Consider the following 24,035-nt stretch of genomic DNA (forward strand, 5'->3'; position numbering starts at 1 on the left):
CAACCAAAAACATCTCTACATTGTGAAACGTCCCCAGGGAAAGGGGGATCACCCTGTGTATGGTTAACTGGCAGTGTCAACTGGCCACAGGTGCACAGATATTTGGGCAAACATTATTCTGAGTGTGTCTGTGAAGGTGTCTTTGGATGAAATAAACATTTGAATCCGTAGACTGAGTAAAGCAGACTGTGCTCCCTAAAGTGAGTGGCCCTCATCCAGCTGAAGACTGAATAGAACAAAAAGGCTGACCCTTTGAGAGTAAAGGCAACTTCTCCTGCCTATTAATCTGGGACATTGGTCTTTTTCTGCCTTTGTGGATCTCAAGCCTGCTGGCTTTTGGACTGGAATGATACCATCGGCTTTTCTGGGTCTCCAGCTCGCCAACTGTAGATCTTGGAACATCTCAGCCTCCATATTTGTGAGTCCATTCTTTATAATCAACCAACCTCTCTCTCTGTGTACTACACGCTATTGGTTGTTTCTCTGGAGAACCCTGAGTAATACATGCTGGTTGAGAACCACTGTTGTACATTAGGTTACTAGAGAAAATACAGGAAACAGGGAAGAAAGAAAGAAGCAAAGCAGGGAACTACTGGGCAATGGCTAGACGTTACCTTTCTTTCCAGCGATGGCAGGAAAGCATTTGATTGGGACACCAATCTTCTATTAACACAGGTTATGGTTGATAAGACCTGGGCTCACTGATGCATTTTTGCATTACACATCCAAGATGGTCCCTGGCACAGAGACTTACTTACCCCAGTGCTAGGATGACAACACTTGGCAGACACTGCTGTAAAATAAGAACAGTCTATAAGCCGCACTTAAAAAAGGTTTTGTTTATGATCAAGTCACGTTAATTTATTGGTCGTGATAAAATACATGAAATCCACTGTTTTCATTCCAAATAGAGGATACAAAACCTTCTAAATTAATGTGTCGGAAGCAAACTCACGGTGCGTAAGGTGGGAAGAGTTTAACCATACAATGTACTATTCTCTGCGGCCTCCTGAATTTGCCATGTGTTACTTGTACGTGGAGGATTTCTTCTGTGGGCCTTTCTTCTTGCACAAGTGTTTGAATTCCAAGTTTCTTTGAAACTATTTTAAGTTCATATTTGATCTACGCTGACTAAATGACTTTATTTGGCACAAAATGGAAGAGCCAATGGCAGTTAATGTCAGATGCGTCGCAGCAGTTGTCCACTAAGCAGTCGAGCGTGGCACAGAAACATGCTGCAGCACAACGGGTTCTTCCAGGTCTTGAAGACAAAAATCGCAGTTGGTGATTCCTTGTATTTAAGACATCCAGGCTTGGGGCCGTATAATCTCACCAGTTTTCAAAAAGTCCAACCATACAAACATAGAAGTACAGCAGAGAACAATCATTTACAGATTTCACTCTTAGGAATTTAAAAATTAATTATAATAAAATCCCTTAGAGCTACATTTAACGTAAAACATACAAAGACACAGATTACATTATGAAACCTCTTCGTGTGGCTTATTTTACCTCAATTACTACTAAAAAATGACACTTATCAAGGATCTGGGTTACAACACTAAGAATTTGCCTGGGCAGATGAACATTAATGGAATTATACCATTTTCCAGACTATCTTTTTCCATGATTAATAGGTATTTCCTTCAGTTTAAAGTGAGGCCTTTCCAATGTTACTTTAATAGAACATAATGAATAACTATGTTATTATCCCCACTCTATTTCTTGTCTCCATGTACTTTTTAGATGACCTACAGCAAAGAAACGAAAATGATATTTTCTCCATTGCTTTTGTTCTTTTTTTCCATGTGTAAACAATATGTTTGGGGTAACTTTCCATGAAGCTGAAATTGGCAAGGTTTTATTCCCAATAATGCCAATGAACGAATATCCCCCTTCCTAAAGTCTAAAGAGAAATACTACTGATTAAACTACAATAGAAATGGAATTCTGGCAACGTTGCCATTTCTAGAGTATTTCTAAAAAATAAAAGGAAGAACTGTGTCAAAAAATTATTGAATATTAAATAGTATATGACTGCTTCTAAGACATTCTAGAGTTTACAGGTTGGAATACTGAAGTTAATAGGTTTAGCTATAGAATATATGTAGTTTTCTTTATATGCTTGGTTTTTATTAATAATATTAAGAGAACTTAACACAATTCCTCACAACACCCCTGTGAGGTAGGGATTGTTTATGTCCACTTTACAAGTGAGAAATCAGAAAAACAGAGCAAGAAAGAATAATCTCAAGATACAGAAATCAAGAAATTTTGGTTTTCTTATAAGGCAAACTGCACTTATGAGTACCAGAGTTCTGACAATATGCTAATAGGGACAAATACTCAAACAAGTCTGTTTTTCTCCAGAAGACAACTATATGTAGGATGTGGAAAGAAGAGAGAATCCTAAGTTGATCCAAGAAGAAAATGTCTGCTTGGTATTTGCCTCATACATTAATTAAGGTGCATCTAGCATTTCCAGTTTTAAGAGCTTGGTAATCATGCAAACCACATTATATGGTTAAGATTACAGCTCATTTTACAGATGATGAGGTCAAAACTAAAGGGTTTAGCTGAAAGAACCTTTTTTCTTTATATATATATATATATACAAAGTAGATTCTCTTAGTAAGGAATCAAGTCTTAAAAAAATACACTCAGGGCACAGTATTAATTATACGTGTAACAGTTATTTTTAAAATATGCCTGTTGAATGAATGAAAAAAATTAAACTGGGGTCAGTTCCCACACCACTATTCACTGATTCTCTGCAACCCACCTTTTGGGACTTTTTTCCTATAAAATGGAGTTAACATTTTCCCACTCCCTAAAATAGAATATTATGAAGACTAAAAGAAAGAACATTTGCTCTGAATTTCTAACATTAAAAGGAACTAAATGAATGAGAACAAAAATACAATTAACCATTATGTTCTTAACATCTAATAAGTATAAATATATTTCAGCTTTAAACTAATGTCCACCGTGGCCAATCAGCCACAAGCAAACACAATTTCTCCAGACTCTGCCCTGAACTGCTACCCTATACCTCAACTCATATGCACCCGCAATCCCACCCTTCAGCTACGCACTTCTTGTGTCAAGGACTAATGACTGAGCAAGAAGAAAACAGAGAAGGAAGAAATCAGAAAAACTGTCATCCTCGTGCGAAAAATAAAATTTTACTTGAAGAAGGCCGGGGAGTATATCATGAATAGCCTAAAATACAGGAAATCGATGTTAAGATGTGTGTTCACCCTATAAGATGAAATCTTTGAGGGCAGAAAAGTTTGAATCATTGTTTAAGTGACTTAAGTTTAAGATTAGATGAAGTTCTCACCCCCAAGAGCAACACATTTGTTTTTAGCCACTCCCAATGTAACTGCTACTATAAAAACAGCTAGTTAGATTTTATTCTCAACACATTAACAATCTTGACCCCAGGAAGTTTTAGTCACTTGTCTGAGGGAGAAACGCTACTGCCTTAGACAATGCCCAGTAGTTTCTTCATTCAGCCTTCAAGAATAACTTACCCCTTCATAAGTCACCTAAACTCAGTGTTTACCCGGAGAAAACCTTTGTGCCCTTAGAATGGGCTGGATTACTCTTTCAGCTCCCTTCTGCCTCCACTCTGATGCTGTCAGGAGATGTCTTCAGAAGGATGCAGTCAATAAAGGAGCTCAGAGTTTCTGTATACAGTTAAATTGTAAGCCTCACAAGCCAGATTTATTAAAATGTCTGTGAGGCTTTGAATTTAACAGGGCAGCGCACACAAAAAAGATGAGGCTGTTTTAAAGCCTCTCTGCTTTGTTATTCTTGACTAATCTTTGAAATTTAAACATTTCAGAAACAATTTAGATCTATCCTTTGTGGTGAAGTTTGACCAGCTATTCCCCAGCTACATAAAGCAGGACAATCTATCATTTAGCCCATCAGTTTTAATTTTTCTGGTGTTTTAGCTTTGTAAGTTTCACTGTTATAAAAGGGAGCTAAGGTTATTCACAAAGGGAAAGCTATCATGGACTTTAGACATAGTTCTAGGACACTGTGTGTACTGTTAGTTTTATGGACCAGAAAAAAATGAAAACTGTGTCACTGAAAAACTACTTCTGCAAGTGATAGAAAATTAACATCAACTTAGGCAGCCTAGAAAATCCTTGGGCGCTGAGGGTAGAAAGACAATTTATATTTTATCAGTTTCCTCTCTAAGCTGATGTAAATCTCTGGTCATAAAAAAAATCTCAAATTGCTCTTAAGATCCTTAAGAAAACGTTCTAGATTAAGGTAACAACATTGGTGTTAGTCAAGGCAGTTCTGTCTGAAGCTCTGTTTATCTAGGTGTATGAACATTTGTTTCTCTGCTTAGGATTTTGTTTTACTGTTTGAATCTCCTCCATTTCTCTCTTTTCACTAAAATATTTTTCATTAACAATGAGGTATGCTCAATGTGAAAAAATAAATAAAAGCCATGCAAGATGCTGCAGAGCTAATAAGTAAAAAGTGATTTTAAAACTACTCATGATTTATTATAGCTATGCCTTAAAACAAAATTTTTATACATTATATAGTTATGCATTAGAAATAACTTTAACTCCCTATGTGGCAGAAAATATTATTATTGTTTTTTATTATTTTTAAATCTTTAATGTTTATTTATTATTGAGAGACAGAGCGTGAGTGGGGGAGGAGCAGAGAGAGGGAGACAAAGAATCTGAAGCAGGCTCCAGGCTCCGAGCTGTCAGCGCAGAGCCCATGTGGGGCTCGAACTCAGAATGGCAAGATCATGACCTGAGCCGAAGTTGGATACTCAACCAACTGAGCCCCCCCAGCGCCCCAGAAAATATTTTTAAATAGTCTTTACGGTGGCTTATTCATGTGAAAAATTAGCCAAAACTGATAGTCTAGAGTATTCTTTAAAAAATTTCATTTACTTCATTTTCAATTTGGTTCTGATTCTACTTAGAAATTCTATAAATATTTACTCTAAAGTTCCATAATTCTTACACTGATTTCTGATTTCGTAATTGTGATTTATGAATGGTTCATGCTCTACTTGAAGGTTACATTTTAATAGCCATGTGTCTAACATACCTTACAATAAGACCTAATATATACCACCTTAAAACTATGGATAAATGGCAAAGAAAAAAGTGAACAGACGTTGAGGAGGAAGAGAGTTTATGAATAAAAAAATGCATGTGGATTTTTTTTCAGAATTGATATAAAAATTATGGAGGAGAAACTGCTACTCCACAAGGATAGTGTCCACACTTTCTTGTGTGAGCTCTGACTCTAAGGCACAGGATGAATCTAACTGTTCTTGCGACAAGCAAGAACTTCTCAGGGGGACATCAGACCAGCTGTCACAGTACGGCTGAAATCTCTGGGCTACCGTATTACTGAACCTTTGGCATCGGTTGTATCTGGAAGATTTACCTTTGTGTATATACATGTGTTCCAGCAGTTGGCTTTTTCGGAGAAATTTATGACCACAGATGGAACAGCTGATTTTTCTTTTCCTTGAAAAAGAAAAATTACAGTTTAATTCTACTGGCTCTGAGTCTTTGGAGATCAGAGACACTTGGCTGATCTGCAGAGGCTCAGTGGTACCCTGGTTTGAGTGGTCAGGCTGCTGCTCATTCTCCTTGACAATGAAGGAGCTGACCCTGCGGCATTCAAGAGCCTCACTGTTTTCATTAAGTGGATGCACTTCACCAAGGTCGTTGCTTTCCAGAATGGAAGCAGGGACACCAAACGGGAGGGATCCGGACACGTGGGTATGGAGATGTTGTCTTAGGTTACTACGGGAATCAAAACGTTCCCCACAGTAATGGCATAAGTGTATTTTGATACCGCTTTCGGTGAAAGTGGGGCCTGTCACCTCCGCTGAGGGTGAGGGATGGCTCTGGGAGATCACAGACTCTGGGTCACATCTCTCCTGCTTGATGGACACTGGGGGCTTCTGGTGTTCCTCCAAGGCCTGGGCAGCAGGACGGGCCCTCTGCTGATCGGCAGTGCCATCATCCAGCCCAATAGCGAGAGAGAGCTGCAGCTGGGGGTGGTCGCCCTGCGCAGCAGCCCTGTTGCCACTGTTACTGGAAGGAGCTTCTTTGACCTCCAGCCCCGGTTTGACAGCTGTTTTTTGGGTTGTTGAGATCTGAATGCCATACAGATTGGAGGACTGCACAGTCTCTGGTGAGAACACCTGATTCATTTCAGTCGCAATGTGAGAAAGGTAGTCAGCGTGAAGAAATCGAATCCCTTCCTCCAGACGACTATGATCCACAATCTGTTTTGGCCCTTTCCCCGTATACATAATGTGCAGCAAATAGCTGAATATGTCAGGTTGGATATCAGTTGGTTGTATTTTTATGCATTCACTGTTAAAAACAAAAAACAGAACCGCACAAAATGAAATGACCAGCTGGCCTTTTGGGTAGCAGCATACAGTCTAAGGCTAACGTGATTTCTTCCCAAGAAGTTCAAACTTAGCAATCTGCCTTGATGAAACATATCAACGGAAAATTACACTTTCACTATACACCAGCTCTGTGGCCCAGCAACAAGTCTTCATGTCTTCAACCTACCGCCTAAAGTTAAGAAACACACACAGATGTTCTGATGAGTTCAACATTTAGTGACTCCTAAGTGATATGCCCTATACAAGCTTCCAGGGAGTAGAAATGTGATGAATAAAACAGGTCCCTTGCTGTTAAGGAACTTACCAGTCTTTTGAATATATAATCAAAAGAACTGAGAATGGGGACCCAAAGGACACCTGCACGCCAGTCTTCACTGCAGCATTATTCACACTAGCCAAAAGGTGGAAGCAATGCGAGTGTCCAGCAACAGGTGCCTGGATAAACAAAATGTGGCCCGTCCGTACAGCGGACTATTACTCAGCCAGAGACAGGAATGAAGCTCTGACACCTGCTACAACATGGATGAACCTGGAAAACGTCTGGTAGGTGAACTAAGCCAGACACAGAAGGACACATTTTGTAGGATGCCACTTATAAAAAATATCTAGAGCAGGCAAATTCAGGGAGACGGTAAGTAGATTAGAGGTTACCAGCAGTTTGGGCCGGGAGAGATGGGGAGCTATTGCTTAATGGGCACAGAGTTGCTGTTTTGGGTGATGAAAAGTTTTGAAAATGACAGCGGTGATGGTTGCACAACGCTGTGAATGTACTTAACGCCAGTAATTATATGCTGAAAATGGTTCAAATGGCAAACTTTATGTTATATATATTTTACCAAAATAAAAAATATTAAAAATTTTAAAAGGATCTATTGAAATTGGCAATATTTAGAATTTCAATTACACTAATCCCAGGGGCACCTGGGGGGCTCAGTCGGTTGAGCATCCGACTTCGGCTCAGGTCATGATGTCGTGGCTCGTGGGTTCGAGCCCTGCATCAGGATCCATGCTGACAGCTCACAGCCTGGAGGCTGCTTAGTTCCTGTGTCTCACTCTCTCTCTGCCCTCCCCTGCTCGCACTCTGTCTGTCTCTGTCTCTGTCTCTCTGTCTCTCTGTCTCTCTCTCTCTCATAAATAAATAAATAAATAAATAAATAAATAAATAAATAGCACTAATCTTATTTTGGCTTCCTAACTATATTAACACATCTAGTCTTTACATCACAAATGAATACAGGCATAACTTTGAAAAACTTCAAAATAACCCCAAGCCCAATTTTTAGATATGAATCTAAAATTCAGATAATAGGTGGAAATAATGAGTGAACAAGAAATTGGGAAACACCCTGCAAGATGAGGATAAATAGAACCTGAGGGAAGTGCTGGATGTCAAGGAACAACAGAATCAGTCAACGGACTTACCTTCCCTGAAGCAAAACTTTGTGAATGCTTCACCATGCACTGGGTGTCAGTAAGTATAGCGACAATCCATTTCTTTAGTCCCCGTATCTCGGGATTGCCTCCTGGGTTTCACTCTTAGCTCTCACTCACCCACTTCCAGGGTCTGTGGCAGGGCTTTTTTATATCGGTACAGAGCTCTATTAACTGAGGATTTTTAGTTGCTCAACAGAGATACCAGACAGCAGGCCTGACACCTTTGCATCTCTTGGATTTAGTTCAGCGTGCATGGTGCCTGGCACACAACAGGCGCTTTGGGAGCTGAACCAACTCCCAGCTCTTAGAGGAGACTGATGTGAAGGTACTGTTTCTAATCCAGTTTCGACACTGACCCTAACTATGACATGTCCTCCCCTCCAACCTCCTCCCTCCTTGTGCCATGCATTCCAGTCATTCTGACGTACTCCGTTTCCTCAATGTACTAGCCTGGTTCATACCTGCCTATGTTTCCGTGCACTTTTCCCTCTGCCTGCAACGCACCTTCCTGCATTCCTCTACAACATCCAGAAAACTCCTCCTGATCCTTCAAGATACAGGGCCTCAATAAAGCCTATTCCAACCTCCTCAAAATAGAGCTGCTGACACTCCACTCTACCTTCTACAACACTTCTATTATAGACGTATCACGTTAATTATTGATAGCAGTAGCTGACAGTGCAAAGCTCCGTTCCAAGCATTTTAATATTATTAATCCATTTAAATCTCAACACCATGGGGTGAGTACACATACAATGCCAGTGTCTTACATAGAAGGAAACTGAGGCACAGACAGATCAATTACACTGCGATTATTTTCTTTACGTGCACTATCTATGAGACTATTAACCCCTTGAGGGCAGGGAGCATAATTAGCCTGTTACTGGGGTCTAGCACAGTGCTGACATTAAGTACCTGATAAATACTTGAATGAATGAATGAATGGGTAAATAAAAATGTGTAATTGAGGCTAGACGCCTAGTATTTCATGCACGGTCCTTTAAAAAAACATAGAGAATTCTATCCCTTTCAATCGAGAATGGATTAAAGCTATTCTTTAAGAGCTCAGAATCTGAATACCACTTTCCTGCCCTCTTCCTACATACCTATCATGTTGGGATAGCCTAAATTCAAAACATCAAAGCACTTTTTGAAAATAGTATTTGAAACAAATGACTTTTGAACTATAGTATGGAATATAAGATGGGTAGAACTATGACATTAAGGCCTTGCTATGAAAGTGCTACAGAACAGGTATCAAAAACTTAGTGGGTTAGAACACAGATCTTTAAAAACACGTATCTGCATTTGAGTGTAACTTATTGGGGGGCTATAATCCTGGATGGACCAATTATTTACTTCAACCTCAGTCTCCTTTTCTCTAAAATAGTGTGGATAAGAGGCACCTGGCTGGCTCAGTCGATTAAGCATCTGCCTCTTGATTTCGGCTCAGGTCATGATCTCACAGTTCATGAGTTCGAGTCCCGCATTGGGATCTGTGCTAATGGTCTGGAATCTGCTTGGGATTCTGTCTCCCTTGCTCTCTGCCCGCAATCCCCACCCCCACCCCCACACTGTGTTCTGTTTCTTTCTCTCTCAAGAATAAATAAACAAATAAACTAAAATAAAATAGTGTGCATAACAGTAGAATGTATATTAGGTAAATACTTAGTGCTTGGGTATGGGATAAGCCTCCAATAACTTTTAGCTATTACTGTTTTCATTTTTACCTCCCACCATGGATCCTACACACAGAGATGAATTACTGGATGTGTAAAAAAAAAATACATAACTTTTTTTTATTTCTTAAGGTGACCCCATGACAAAGAATACCCCAAATGATGTTACAATAAGGTTTAGCTATGTCACAATATTTAAAATTCTTCTGATTTACAAAAGCACATCCTTACCTTGTTTGGTGAATAAATATCATCTTGAAATAGTTAGAAAAAGCAGCAAGCACTGCTCTGTGGGCTTTGAAGTAAACGTCTCCAATAGCAACTGTGCAATCACACAGAAAACCAAATTCTCGCTGCATGTTCAGCTGCTGCAGGAGGACAAGGCTATGGCTACCTGTGTCCATTGTGGCTCTGAGAAAAAGCACAATTTTTGTTTGGTTTTTTTTTTACAAAATTAGCTACAGTTCACACACATCTAGAGTACAAGGACACCTAAATTTAAACGAGATTATTCAATAGTTTTTAATACTGTTAATTTCACCCCAAACCTAGCTAACATGAAATCCCTTCCTTATGAAAATACCAATTCTTCGAAAAAGGTAAAATATGGTCTTTTTTCATTTGGTAAGAAGGTGGCTTGGTATGAGTGACACAGAAGCAAAAGGAAGGCTGTCCTTTTTTAATCCATCTGACCTCAACGTTACCAGTCCTGTTTCCTCACTGGAAAATGGGATTGAGATGCTGACCCATTCCTCAGAGCTAAATGAGTGAGGTTATGTGACAACCACCTCGTGATGGAAACTGCTATTCAAATGTTAACCGTAACTGTTAATAACTTAACAGTGTCCTGGCTGGGCTAGAGGTGTTACTGCTCCTTAGGAATCCTCTATGTGGTCAGGGGACACTGGCCTCCTGACTATCATACAATGTTTGGGAAATGTGTCAGTCACAGTACATTCAGGAGCCCTTAAAATAGATACTAAGCCACATCCCCTGATTTACATGGGGCCTGGAACCCTATGGGAAAGAGCGTATACCCTGATATTAACTGGATTCAGACATACATACAAGTATGGAGGCTCCTGAAGAAACAATACAGAATGGGACCACTGGTCCTGGGAAAAATCACGCATGAGAAAGAACACGCAGAAGAATTCTGTCAGCAAGGGAGAGCAGTGTGAGCAGCAAGGGTACTGAGTGCTGTCGTTACACGTACGTGGGAGGCCCCGCTTCACCACCTCCTCCCCAACCGTGTAGACAGCCACCAGTGTTTTCAGGAGAAGGCAGCCGGGTACGAAGGTCATCACTGGCAAGCTGGGAAAACCTTCTCTAAAAGAGCAATTTCTGCAAAAGAGAATGAAGTTTCCTCACTAGCCAGAGACCAAAGTCAAAGAGGTCAGCGTTGAAAGTGTGGGGTTAGCTGTCTGGAGATTGGCCGCAGCTTGGGAAGCAGACAGCTGAGTGATCAATTATATAATAGAACCAGCTAACACTTAACGGTGTTTCCTTTCCCTTAGGAACTTTCTACTCATTTAATTCTCAATACAACTCTACAAGAAAAGGGAGTAAGCAATGCACCTTACAGATGAAGAAACTGAATCATTGCAAAATAAACGGACTCAAGTCATATTGCTAGTAAGTGGGAGAGTGGGGGATTCAAACCCAGATACTGGGCTCCCGAGCCCAAATGTCCTCCCTTTCCACCTTTCAGAGGAAACATGACCCACAAACTGGAGATGCTTAGGGAATGGTCAGGTTATACATCAAGACACACAGGGAAGCCTTGGGGCGCCTGGGTGGCTCAGTCAGTTAAGCTTCTGACTCTTGGTTTCGGCTCAGGTCATGATCTCACGGTTTGTAAGTTTGAGCCCCGCATCGGGCTGTGCACTGACAGTGTGGAGCCTGCTCAGGATTCTCTCTCCCTCCCTCCCTCTCTCTCTCTCAAAATAAACTTTAAAAGAAAAAATTATGAAGTATTTCAGATGAACAAATAGGTACAGAGAGCAATGGGACAAACACGCAGCCACCCACCCCTGAGCACATAAGGTAAACGTTACAAACATGGCAGAGACCCCCTGCCATCGCTCCCTCATTTCCACTACCTCCTACCTTGCCTCTGAAGGCCGTCATCATCCTGACTTTGGTGTTTATGACTGTCTTGTAACAGCATTATGTTCTTGCTGCATCTGTACATATCCCTTAAGAAGGGAGAGTACTATTTTGCATGTTTTAAAAGTGTATGTAAATAATAGCGTACTTTAGGAATCCTGCAATTTGCTGCTTTTAGTTCTACATTCATAAATTGCTTTTTAAAATTCTACTTACTCACACATAAGTTTCTCCTAAGCCTCCCCCAATTAAAAAATAAATGAAAACAAAACTCTTACTCCTTGCCATCTCATTTTAAAAGCCTGTAAGCAGTAATGAAATAAGGAAAATAACAGAACCTACAGAGACCCGAGCCTCAATAAAAATCCAAATTGTAAGTATTGTTCCAAAAGGCCATTTGACTAGAAGTCACTACTTATTGTATTTGCTACATTACCCAGATTCCTAAACTCCACCAATTTAGAGAGAGATTTAAACACCAAAATAAAACTGGGTATCCTGAAGATTTCACCATGTGAAAAACATGTGTCTTAGATTCAATGAATGGTTCAAAGTGAAGTAGCTTAAACTAGCCTTACAAATTGTTTAAAGCAAAACAAAACCTCAGATCATAAACATTTTCACCAGATCTATATCTATCTGTCTATATATAGTGCAGTAGTATAATGAGCTATTGAACCACATGGAAATGAGAAAGGGCACACTAAAAACCCACATATACAAAAATGTTGTGGTTAATCGTCTATGAGTAACAGTTAAATTCTTCACTTACTGAACACATTTTTTTTCAAGAGAAACTTAATAAAGAAAAAATTATTTGAAAGCACGCATTACACAAGGCCTAGGGATAGAAAAAAAATTACACAGATACTGCAATCAACAAGACTGCAGGCTAATAGGGGAGACAAAACATAAAACATAATAATTATGATATAAAGTAAAAGTGATAAATGTCATAAGAGCAGTTCAGAGAACATGTTATGGGGGGGGGCAGGGATCAACAGCAGGTGACTCAATGGAAAATAAGCCATTATTTAGATGGACAGGCAGAGGATGAACATAGCATTCCAGGCAGAAAAAAATAGGATGAATAGAATTACAGGGAAGAGTGTGAATATACAGGTAACTGAAGAATTCAGTCGGGCATAGAAAAAAACAAAAGTAAGTGACTAACGAGATGTGGTTAGCTCACACAGGGTACCAACTGTAAAACTGAAAGGTACTCCAGTTGTGTTTGAGATGAACTGTTAAGATGTTTTTGCTGGAGGGAGAACACATAGTAGTTAAAGCTCAGACCCTGGAATTAGACAGCTTGGATTAAAATTTCAATTCTGTCATTTAGCTGTATGATCTTGAGAAGACACTTAACTTTCTGGTCTTTGGTTTTACTTGTAAACTATGGATGGATAATTACAGTATCTATCTATCTCACAGGTTGTTATATAGATTTAATACGATAATGCATATAAGCACTTAAAAGTAGTGGGGCCCATAATACCAAGTATCATCATCATCATCAGGCCTGTTAGTCAAACTGCTCTAGTAACAATACATAAAAAAGATTAGCAAGGGAAAGGTATGGAGAAATAAAGACCAGCAAGGAGTCTGCTGTAATATCCAAGTAATGGCAGTGGGAATGAAGGAATAAAAAAAGACGCACCAGACGCAGAACTGACATGACCTGGCAGCAGATTGGAAGTGATAAGCCACAGAGAATATCAAGTCAAAGGGGAGTCTCAGAATTCCAGCTTGGGTCACTGGAAGAATTCGTTCATCCCTTCAGGTCGTATTTGCAGAATAACTGTCAGGTGTCAATACAAAGGCAGGGTCCCAGAATGCTGGGGAAGAGGCATAGAAGCTGTCTTAATAAAAGAGAAGTTTCATTTTGGACATAGCTCAAGGTGTTCACGCTAGGACATCTGAGTAGAAACGCTTGGTGATCAATGAAACAACATGAGGACTGGGGCTCTGGAGATCAGGGCTAGACACAGAGAGAAGGGCCACAGTAATTACACAACCAAAGCCACCAGGAGTGGATGGGACTACTGAGTGAAATAAGAGGGAAAAAAAGCTAAGAATGAATCCTTGAACAACACAGAAAAGACACAAGAAGAAGAAAAGGAGAAATAAGAAAATATATTTTCTTATATAAGGGAATGGTGAAGGAAAGGCAAGAGCCTTGGCTGGGGGAGCCCAACAGCCTCCATTTTCCATGGTGGAAAATGCTGCAGACAAACGTGAGGATGAGGCCTATTACAAATGCCCCAAGTGTGGGGACCAAGAGGTTTCTGGGGACCTTTGACAATGGGAAAGCAGCAAGAGCAAAATATCTCACTGCAAGAGGATGTTAGAAAGCACACGTCATAAAGGGTAGGTACAGATAGGATAGGGTACTGAGACTAGGCAGCTTCAGCTTGGAGAAGACTTCCAGCCTGAAGAGGGGTGGAGTCTCTAGAAGCCAGAAGGAACACAAGCAGAAGTCTTAAGTGTAGTAGTCAGCCACAGAGAAGAGAGGGATTTCTTTCTGATGGTGGCAAGGAGATGATGAGGTGAGGGGAGAATGTGAGAGTAGTCTGTAGATGGCTTTGATTTACATACTATGAAGTTAGTCCATATGCAAAGGGAAGAGCTGAATTTAGGCCTTGAAAGAAACCTAGAGTAATAATCCCTGATGCTAACATATAGTGATGAAGTTCATACAGAACTTTCACATAAAACAATCTCTTTTTCTCTTTTAGGTGTGATACTTTCTATTAACCTGTCTTCAAATTCATGGACTCTTGTCATTTCTGTTAAACTCATTCAGTGAATTTTTAATTTCAGATATATTTCCAGGTCTAAAATTTTCATCTCATTCCTTTTTAGTGTCTGGTTCTCTGCTGAGATTTCCTATTTCTTTGCCCATTACCACTTTACTTTATGTTCTTGAGCATAGTTATAATAGCTACTTTAAATCTTTTCTGCCAGGGGTGCCTGGGTGGCTCGGTCAGTTAAGTGTTTGGCTCAGGTCATGATCTCACAGTTTGTGAGTTTAAGCCCCGGGTCAGGCTCTGTGCTATTGGTTCAGAGCCTCTGTGCTATTGGTTCAGAGCCTGGAGCCTGCTTCGGATTCCGTGTCTCCCTCTCTCTGCCCCTCCCCTCCCCTGCTTGTGCTCTGTGTCTCTCTCTCAAAAATAAACATTAAATCTTCTCTGCCAAATCCAACCTCTGGGTCATCTTGAAATCAATCTTCATTAATTAGGGTGATAGTTTTGTTTCACTTTGGACAATATCCTAGACATTGCGATTACTGCAGTAAAGACTCTAGATTCTGTAATATTCTTCCAAAACACATTGATGTTTTTGCTTTGTTGTTATAATTAACTTGGTTGGACTTAAACTCCAAATTCTGCCTGCCCTCTGGTTCAGTTTTTTCAGCAGTAGGTGTGCCGAATGAGGGTTGCTCCACATATATCTAAGTTTAGGGATTGGCAAGAGATTCAAGCTGAGTCATATACAGTATTTGGGGTCCTCCCAGCATCCTTTCTGGAATTTTCCTTTTCTTCCCAGCTGTGTGATCACCCTGAACTCTGTCCTCTTTTCTTCAGGCAAGTAAGATTACAGGTTATTAACCTAATTTTAGCCATCTCCTCATGTCACCAACAGGAGTCTTCTCTCAGGATAAAAGCCATAGAAATGGAAATGTGCCCACTGCTGTTCCCTTCGCCCAAGTATAGACCTTATTCCAGTTTCTGCCTGATTTTTGTCACTTTCAAATGCCATCTGGTAGTTTCTAAAGCTTTTTTTCAAGTTCATACAGTTGACCCTTGAACATTGGTTTGAGCTGCACAGGTCCACTTATATGTGGATTTTCTTCCATAAACACAGTACAGTACTGTACATGTATTTTCTCTAACCTATGATTTTTTTTTTTTAAAGTAAGCTCTAGGCCCAACATGGGGCTTCAACTCAGAACCCCGAGATCAAGAGTCGAACGCTCTACTGACTGAGCTAGCCAAGCGCCCCTTCCTTATGATTTTAATAAGTTTTCTTTTCTCTACCTTATTATAATATAGTATATAATACATATAAAAAATGTGTTAGTTCACTGTTTATGCTATCAGTAAAGCTTCCAGTCAACAACAGGCTCTTAGCAGTTAAGCTGAGGGTAGGGAGTCAAGTTATATGCAGATTTTCAACTGCAGAGGGGTTGGTACCCCTAATCCCCACTCAGTGCAAGGGTCAAATGTAGTTTTTATTTCAGAATTGTCCCAACAGGAACTACTCAGCCATTATCACCCTTCATCAGTTCTAAATAGTCCTGGACTCAAGATCCACTTACACTCTTAAACACTATTAAGGACTGCAAAAGTCTGTTGTTTATGTGGATTATATTTATCAATATTTTCCATATAAAAAATTAAAAGTGAGACTTTTTTTGAGAGACATAATGTGCTAGCATGTGAGCGAGGGAGGGACAGAGGGGGGAGGGGGACAGAGGGGAAGGGGAGGGAGGGAGGGAGGGAGGGAGGGAGGGGGAGAGAGAGAGAGAGAGAGAGAGAGAGAGAGAGAGAGAGAGAGAGAGAGAGAGAATCCCAAGCAGGCTCCATGCTCAGTGCAGAGTCCAATGTGGGGCTCAATCCTATGACCCTGGGATCATGACCTAAGCCAACATCAAGAGTCAGATGCTCAACTGATTGAGCCACACAGGTGCCCCAAAAGGGAGACATTTTAAAAATTTTAATTCATTTAAAATAACAGTAAGCCCATTATATATTAACATAAAATATACTTTTTCTAAAAAAAAAAAAACTACATATATTTTTTAAGTGGAAGGGTAACATTGTTTTATAGTTAACAGTCTTCTGATGCCTGGCTCTAAAAAATACAGCTGGGTTCATTGCTTCTCTGTTCACATAATCTGTTGCCACATTAAAAAAAAATGTTTATTTATTGGGACGCCTGTGTGGCTCAGTTGGTTGATTGTCCGACTTTGGCTCAGGTCATAATCTCAGGATTTGTTGAGTTCGAGCCCTGTGTTGGGCTCTGTGCTGACAGCTCAGAGGCTGGAGCCTGCTTCAGATTCTGTGTTTCTCTCTCTCTCTCTGACCCTCCCCTACTTGTGCCCTGTGTCTTTCAAAAATAAATAAACGTTTAAAAAAAAAGTTTATTTATTTTGAGAGAGAGAATCCCAAGCAGGCCGTGTGCTCTGAGGTCAGAGCCCTACTCAGGGCTCAATCTCCTAAACTGTCAGATCATGACCTGAGAAGAAATCGAGTCGGTTGCTTAACCAACTGAGCCACCCAGGTGCCCCTGCCACATGTTGTTTTGATTCAAGCATAGTAAGGTATTTCAGCCTTGCAAAAGCAAGATCCTTGTAGATCCTGAAAAGGTTTCCGGAACCTCTGGGGGGTCCTTGCACCATAATTTGAGAATCTCTGCCCTATGCTATCTTTTTTTGATCCTATGAGGTAGTAGAGCAGGTACTATATTGGTTCCATTTTATGGTTGAGGAAGCACAGGCTTAGGGAAGGCAGGAAAGGTACCCGACGTCAGGCAATTAGCCATTAACTGACAGTACTTCAGGTCTGACTTTATTTTTATTTTTTTGTTAAAGTTAATTAGTTACTCAAGGACAATTCCTTTTTTTTTTTTTTAATGTTTATTATTTATTTTTGAGAGCAAGAGAGACAAAGCCCGAGCGGGGGAGGGGCAGAGAAAGAGGAAGACAGAATCTGAAGCAGGCTCCAGCCATGAGCGGTCAGCAGAGCCCAATATAGGGCTCAAACCCATGAACTGGGGGATTATGCCCTGAGCTGAAGTCAGATGCTCAACCAACTGAGCCACACAGGCACCCTTCAAGTCTGACTTTAAACTCATGCCCTTTCTTTACAACCCCCATGTAAAACTTTTAACATACATACTGATGCAGATTTTACAAATATATTGAATTGAGTAAGGGGGAAATTTTTCCAAGTGTATACAATGAAAAAAACTCAGATCTGTTAAAAAAAAAAAAAAAACCACAACTTACATATATAATAGGCTCATTCAAACTTGTTTGCATAATAATAGACCTTTGATGTTTCAAGGCAACACAACCAGATTTTATCTCATGTCAGTATAGCCAATCCACCACAGAGTTATTAAAAACATTTACTAATGCAACCTACTTTGCAAATTATTAGCTAAGCTTTTCATATAGCCTTTGCTCATTATTTCTTTGACCATCAATTCTATTTTCTCTACTATGTGGAACAGCCAAAGCTTCCTATGCATGCAGAAAGATCTTAGAAGTTACATTTAAGAATTTCCGGTGGAGGGGCAGCTGGGTGGCTCAGTTGGTTGTGTCCAACTCTTGACTTCGGCTCAAGCCCTGCACAGGGCTCTGTGCTGGGCATGGAGACTGCTTAAGATTCTCTCTCTCCCTCCCTCAATCTGGAAGGGAAAAAAAAAAGTTAGGAAAAAACGAATCTGGGGTGGCAATTTTAAGATGTGAGAGAGGTTGCAGAAAAATAATTTTATACATTTTATTAAATTGACAAATACCATAGTCAAAATGAAAGAGTACTTCATCTTAAGATGCTTTATCTATTATCAAAGTGGTATTTATACTGTAATAATAAAATCAGTATTGATATTTAAGAAAAACTACAAAATCTTATTTACTAACTCAATTGCAGTAACTCTGGATTAGCTCAAACTAAGTAAACTAGAACAGTTTTATACCAGTATCTATTTTTGTTTAATAAAAAGCTGACATTTAACATCTTTTAGTTTTTACTTATTTTATATTATTTATTCTCATTTATTTAAAAAATATTTATTGTATTAGACTGGACTCTCAGATCTATGGTAGCCAGACGATAGACGATATCCTTGAATACACAGCTTTTCATTCTCTCAGGCTGTATGAATCTTTAATAAAAAAGAGACATAGGTATAAGACATCTGTTGCCGTAGAAAATAAACAGTCTTAGATATTTTCTCTGTGGTTCCTACCATTGTGACTTTATTATTAATTATAATTAATAGACAAAGAGAAGAGTTGGCAGAGGAATGTGTACAGCTTTTTTGAGATACTTACTCATGGCTATAAATACAAAGATAAAAGCAGATATATTCAAAGTGCCAAGTGATAACAGACTTTATACAATGGTTTTAATTTTTTAATGGTACTTTCACATGACTGTGGAGGTGTAACAGTTTATAATCTAGAGAAGGAATGTTGCAGAGATCATTTTATCATGGAACAGCTCTTATCACTGACTGTACTGTAAAACTTAAAATGCAGGGGCTGTACTGATGCCTGCGTTCTACTCCACGCTAACCCAAAGAGAATTGCTGTGAGGCTCAGATCCTTTTTTAAAAAGCTCTTCAGGTAGTTCTAATATGATGCCTCAGTTAAGAACCACTGTATTAGAAGGGAACCAAGCAACCCGAAGAGAATATTTCACTCTATAATTTCAGAGAAAAAGAAGCAATTTTACAAGAAGTTCTCAAAATGTGGGAATTATACCAATTACGTTAAATGAAAAATCAACTATTGTACTTCCAATGTTAAACAAAAAAATTAGCCAGATCCTAAGAAACAAAAGTGCTCCCAAACTAGTAGAATGGGCACTGGGGGCAGAGGAGGAACACATCATTTCCAGACTTCTTCTAAAGAAGTATTTAGGAAAAAGAGGTATGTCCTCTCAGACACCATTATGCCTATTTTCATAATATCTGAAAATGATACGGAAATCACAAATCTGAAAATACTGAGATAAAACGTACAGTAATTCTAGGATCTGCTTATGAAAATCACTAAAAATCTTAGAAAAGAGGGTAAGAAGCAGACGTGGTAGAAGACACAGGAAGAGCAGTTATGCTCTAGAAACTTTTAACGGAACAGGGAAACGTTAGTTTGGGGCCTCCTGCCTGTTGCCAGACCCAGCCAGCCTACTACATCTCTAACCCCCATCTAACCAACATGTGGGATGCCTGATAAAGCCGCAGCACCAGGCAAACATGAATGCTAATACTGGTGAATGCAAACAGCTAGTGGACCTTAAAAAAATCAGAACCCTGTGAAGGAAAATAAACGGTCTTCTTAGTCCACTAAAAAAATAATGACTGCATTTCTGAAAGAAAAAAAAAAGCTGCTCAAAGGACAGCAGAAAGCTGGAAAATGACAATGCTAGTACAGATCTAGAATACAGTATAAACAAGAATAATTATTACTTCTGAATATAGGTGAACCAGTACTTCCTTTGCTACAGAACATTCTACAAACATGTTATCCACATGGGTTAATTTTGCTTAAAGTGCCTAGAGTTTTTCACAAGGAACCAAAAGTCATTATATGACTGATAAGTACAGGGAAGAAATGAATTAGAAAAATTTCAAAAATAACTAACAATACTATAAACATTTTTTTCTTCAATTAAGATTTAAAAAGGGGTGTGTGGGTGGCTCAGTTGGTCAAGCATCCAACTTCAGCCCAGGTCATGATCTCACGGGTTCGGGTTCGTGAGTTCAAGCCACGCATGGGGCTCTGTGCTGACAGCTGGGAGCCTGGAGCCTGCTTCGAATTCTGTGTGCCACTCTCTTTTACCCTCCCCCACAACAAGTAAACATGAAAAAAAATTTTTTTTTAAAGATTAAAAAAAAATTCCTACTGGCAAAGGGAAAGCAGATGTGTGAATAAATTACTAATCCTAAAACTGATGTTTGTTTCAAATACTTTCCTCTTACTCCACTCGCCCTAAACAAGTTCAAGTAGCAATATCTTTAGTATCCTAGAAAAAATAATACTGTTCTAGTTAAAGTAGCTACTATTATAATGAGTAAATACTATATGCAAGGCCTTGTGCTAAGTGCTCTATGTACATTCTCCCTTTTAGTCCTCACCTTGACTATGCGTTATTTTTATTTCCGTTTTACAGATGAGGAAAAACCTAGACTTAGTACCCACAACTAGCAGATAGTATAAAGTGGGGATCAAGAGCTAGGTCTGATTCCATAACCTGCGCTGATAACTATCAACTGGAATAGTACTTTTCTTAGCATTCTTCTCTCAAAAGACTGACGTTCGCATGCAATTTGGAATAAATAAGCAAAAACGGAGCACAGGAAGTGGTGTACAAGTACTTTATAATTTATCAAGATAAGAGCACCTGCACTGCTTTTTTAAGACGAGGGGAAAAAAAAAACCCTGCAATAATCTAAAACCCCAACTCTGTTCTGGCCCTATTATGACAAAAAAAAAAGACAAGTTTTTCTGTAACAAGATGGTCAAGCACCACCTATGGGCCATAGTAAATAAATCACTTTGGTTCAGTGGTGGGGAGGGCATTATGCAACACTTCCCAGCACTGCCTTTGCCAGGATATTTTACGGCCAAGACTCTTGGGCCCCTCCTCCCCAGCTAGACAGCCTGGCTCCTGCCCATTCCCCTCAGGAGATAGGGTGGAAGCACACAGCTCCGTTTTCTAAGGCAAAGAGGGCAGCTGAAAGTCCTGCTCAGCCTCTCTGGGCAACCACAGGCGCCAATAAATCAGCCACAGGCGATTCTCTCATCCTTTTCCTGGCTTGAAGTCGTAGCAAGATACAATGCACAAGAGCACTGACTGGACTTGTGAGATAAGTGATCTGGCCTTGAATTCTGCTGTAAATGACAGTATCACAGAAGACAGGTAAATCCTCTAAGTCTGTTTCCTCGCTTGTAACATAGAAACACTACTACCTCCTTTTTTATTAAGTGCTCAAAATTCATCTTTGAAAGTGGCTAGCCACTGCTGGTGCTCAATAAACAGCGAACAACCTGAGGAGAATCCATTTCCACTGCTTCCAAATAAGACATTCAGGGAAGGGCTGGGCAAAAAGGTATAGCAAGTCATGTGAGGCCCCTCCCTGCTTTGTCGCTAACCATCCTTGTGACCTTCCACGGTTTCCCATAACCTCCCAGCTATCAGGACTAATCTATTCCAAACAAACAAACAAACAAACAAACAAAACCAAAATGAATCTATTACACGTGCTATCCCAGTATTCTACGCCCTGTTAAGGGACTGTTTGCTGATCACGGATAGTTTACCCTTAACCAAAACACATCCAGACTGCTTGCTAAACAGATCTTTGATGCCTTAACCTAAGGAAGCAACCAATGCTGCAAACATTGGTTATTCTTGCAGATAATACGGCTGAATTTTGGAGACAGGCTTTGAGCCCCAAAGTACATCATAGGGAGTCTATTTCACCTAGAGATAATGCCAACCCCATTCCTTAAAATAACAGAGCCATCACACCATGGCCAAGCCTGGTTTCTCAACAATCTGAATCAAAGCAAGTATATCACCTCTGGCAGACAGTCTCTACAGTGAGTGGGTTAAACCGGCACTGTGATCCTGGCGTGGTGGAGAGCCCAATAATCAAGGCCTAGAGCCCTACGGTCCAGTTACTCAAAAGATGTAGGGCTTCGACCAAGCTACACGTTCTTTAGGCCGGGTGTCTTTGATTGTAAAATGAGAGGGATGAACTGGATTTCCTCTAAGGCCCCTTGCAGCTTTAAAATGTCATTCCAACGTATACCTTACACGCTTGACAAAATCCCGTGAGAATCAACAGTTTTGCCAAAAGACCCGAGTCTCAAGAGAACGAATACCAAATATAATTCCCCGGGGGAAACCGGGCGTTACTTTAGGAAACACATCAGCTACTATCAAGTTCCAAGTACAGCTCTAGGTGCTGCCTAAGCAGCTTGATTTTTTCAAATAACAAGTGCTAGGTAAGCAGTGAATGATGGGGCAAACTTTTAAAAGAAAAACTGGATTTACTCAGAATGAAATCAATATAATCCGAAAAAAGGAAGAAATGAATTATGAAGGGGGGAGGAACTTCCTGCCCTAGAAACGGGGTAATCACAAACAGGGGTGGGGGAGGGAGAGGACAGTGGCCGAAGCGTCTCGCAGTTTGCACCACGAGACCCGCCCACTTGCGAGAAGGGTCCGCGCGGCCGCCCGGGGAACGCCGCAGGCCTGCTGGCGGGGGTTCCCACGCGGGGTCAGGCCCCGACAGCCGCCTTCTGCGGGCAGCGAAAGGTGGTTCTGGGCATCCTCGGCCCAGCGCTCCCTCGCGGTTGCCATTTTCCTCCTGTGCCCTGATTGACATGTCAAACGGACCAGAACACCCCTCTCCCCAGCTACTTGCATCTGTCCCACGACCGGCGCAGCTGCAGGCCGCCGCCCCGGGCGGCTCGCGGCGGGAGGGACTGAGCCCGGAGCAGCCCACAGGGGCCGGGCCGCGTCGCTTACCCAGACGCCGCCGCGGCGGCCAGCCGGCTCCACCGTGCGGGAGGGGCGGCTCCCGCGCCGCGCACGTCACGCGGCGGCGCCGGCTCACGCACCCCACGGTCCGCTCTCGCGCGGCTTCCCGCGCCGGCCGCCCCGCGATGGGCCCACGTGACCGCGCGCCTGGTAGCCGGGGAACGAGGAGAGCGGGGGCAGAAGAGTGCGTGCGTACGTGCGCGCCCGCCCGCCTGCCTACTCAAGAGGCTAGGCGGGGGTCGGCCCGCGCTCTGGGCACCTCCGCCACGGTCCTCAGTCGTGACTCTGTAGGCGGAAGCGTGGAGATGAGCTTGAGCGTCACAGGCTCCCCACACACAACCGCGTGACCCGGGGACTTTCCCCAGGGTGTGCAGAAGCACAGCACTACCTCAGTTCGGGGGTGGGGGTGGGGAAGGATGCGCCCGCGTGTTCGCGGGAAGAGGGGTGGGGGCGCGGGGCCAAGGAGGCCGAGCCGCTGGAGCCTGAGGGGGGGTGCGGGGGGAGGCGGGCTGGGCGGGGTGGGGCATGGCGGGGGAAGTGACTCAAGGCCAGAGGCGGACAGGCCCATGGCAGGCGGAGTGGGGGGAGCGCGGGGAATGGGTGACCCCGGACCGACTGGCGGCGCACGGGACAGGGCGAGGGTGCCGGCGCCCCCAGAACGCCGGGGACGAACCGCGAGGGGAGGCCCAGCTGCTGAGCCCTCCGGGGCAGGGGTCTGACATCTGGACGGAGTGGGAAAACAGCATCCTGCCCTTGGGGAGTCGGGAGGAGCCCAGTCCCATCCAGCTGTGCAAACAGGAGGAGGAGGTCCCAAGCCTACCCTTGGGAGAGGGGCTAGAGGGGTGGTAAAGCCGCCGCCGCCGCGCCGGCCCCCGCGGTGCGGGTTGCGCCAGCCTCCCCGGAGCCCGACGCAGAAACTTGTTGCAAACAAACAGGCGACCGCGGGTGCCCCTAGCAGCCAGCGGCGGAGTGGGTGGGCGGGCGAGAGGGAGGGGAAGGCTGGCGGACGCCGCAGCGAACTGGTGGGCAGACCCGGAGTCGCCGCGTAAGCGGGGCCGGCTCAGTGCGGTGCGGCAGGCGCGGCTGTGCGGCAGCGGAAGT

General features: G+C 42.0%; 1 protein-coding gene across 6 annotated transcripts; it reads right to left on the reverse strand.

Moving 5' to 3' along the window:
- Positions 1 to 2,605: 2,605 nt before the first annotated feature.
- On the reverse strand, positions 2,606 to 23,056 carry ZBTB25 (zinc finger and BTB domain containing 25). 6 transcript variants are annotated; one of them, XM_027065908.2, is made up of 3 exons: positions 22,923 to 23,056; positions 9,769 to 9,948; positions 2,606 to 6,383 (listed from the first exon to the last, which is right to left on the reverse strand). In XM_027065908.2, exons 2-3 carry the CDS (start codon positions 9,939 to 9,941, stop codon positions 5,249 to 5,251), a joined length of 1,308 nt encoding a protein of 435 aa, XP_026921709.1. In that variant the 5' UTR covers positions 9,942 to 9,948; positions 22,923 to 23,056; the 3' UTR covers positions 2,606 to 5,248. The 6 variants fall into 6 exon arrangements, with proteins under 6 accessions (XP_026921709.1, XP_026921710.1, XP_053080516.1 ...); XM_027065909.2 differs by lacking the exon at positions 22,923 to 23,056 and adding an exon at positions 22,819 to 22,912; XM_053224541.1 differs by lacking the exon at positions 22,923 to 23,056 and adding an exon at positions 17,927 to 18,161.
- Between the last annotated feature and the right edge of the window lie 979 nt (positions 23,057 to 24,035).

This window comes from Acinonyx jubatus, chromosome B3 (assembly GCF_027475565.1).
Source record: "Acinonyx jubatus isolate Ajub_Pintada_27869175 chromosome B3, VMU_Ajub_asm_v1.0, whole genome shotgun sequence".
Classification (NCBI taxonomy): Eukaryota; Metazoa; Chordata; class Mammalia; order Carnivora; family Felidae; genus Acinonyx; species Acinonyx jubatus.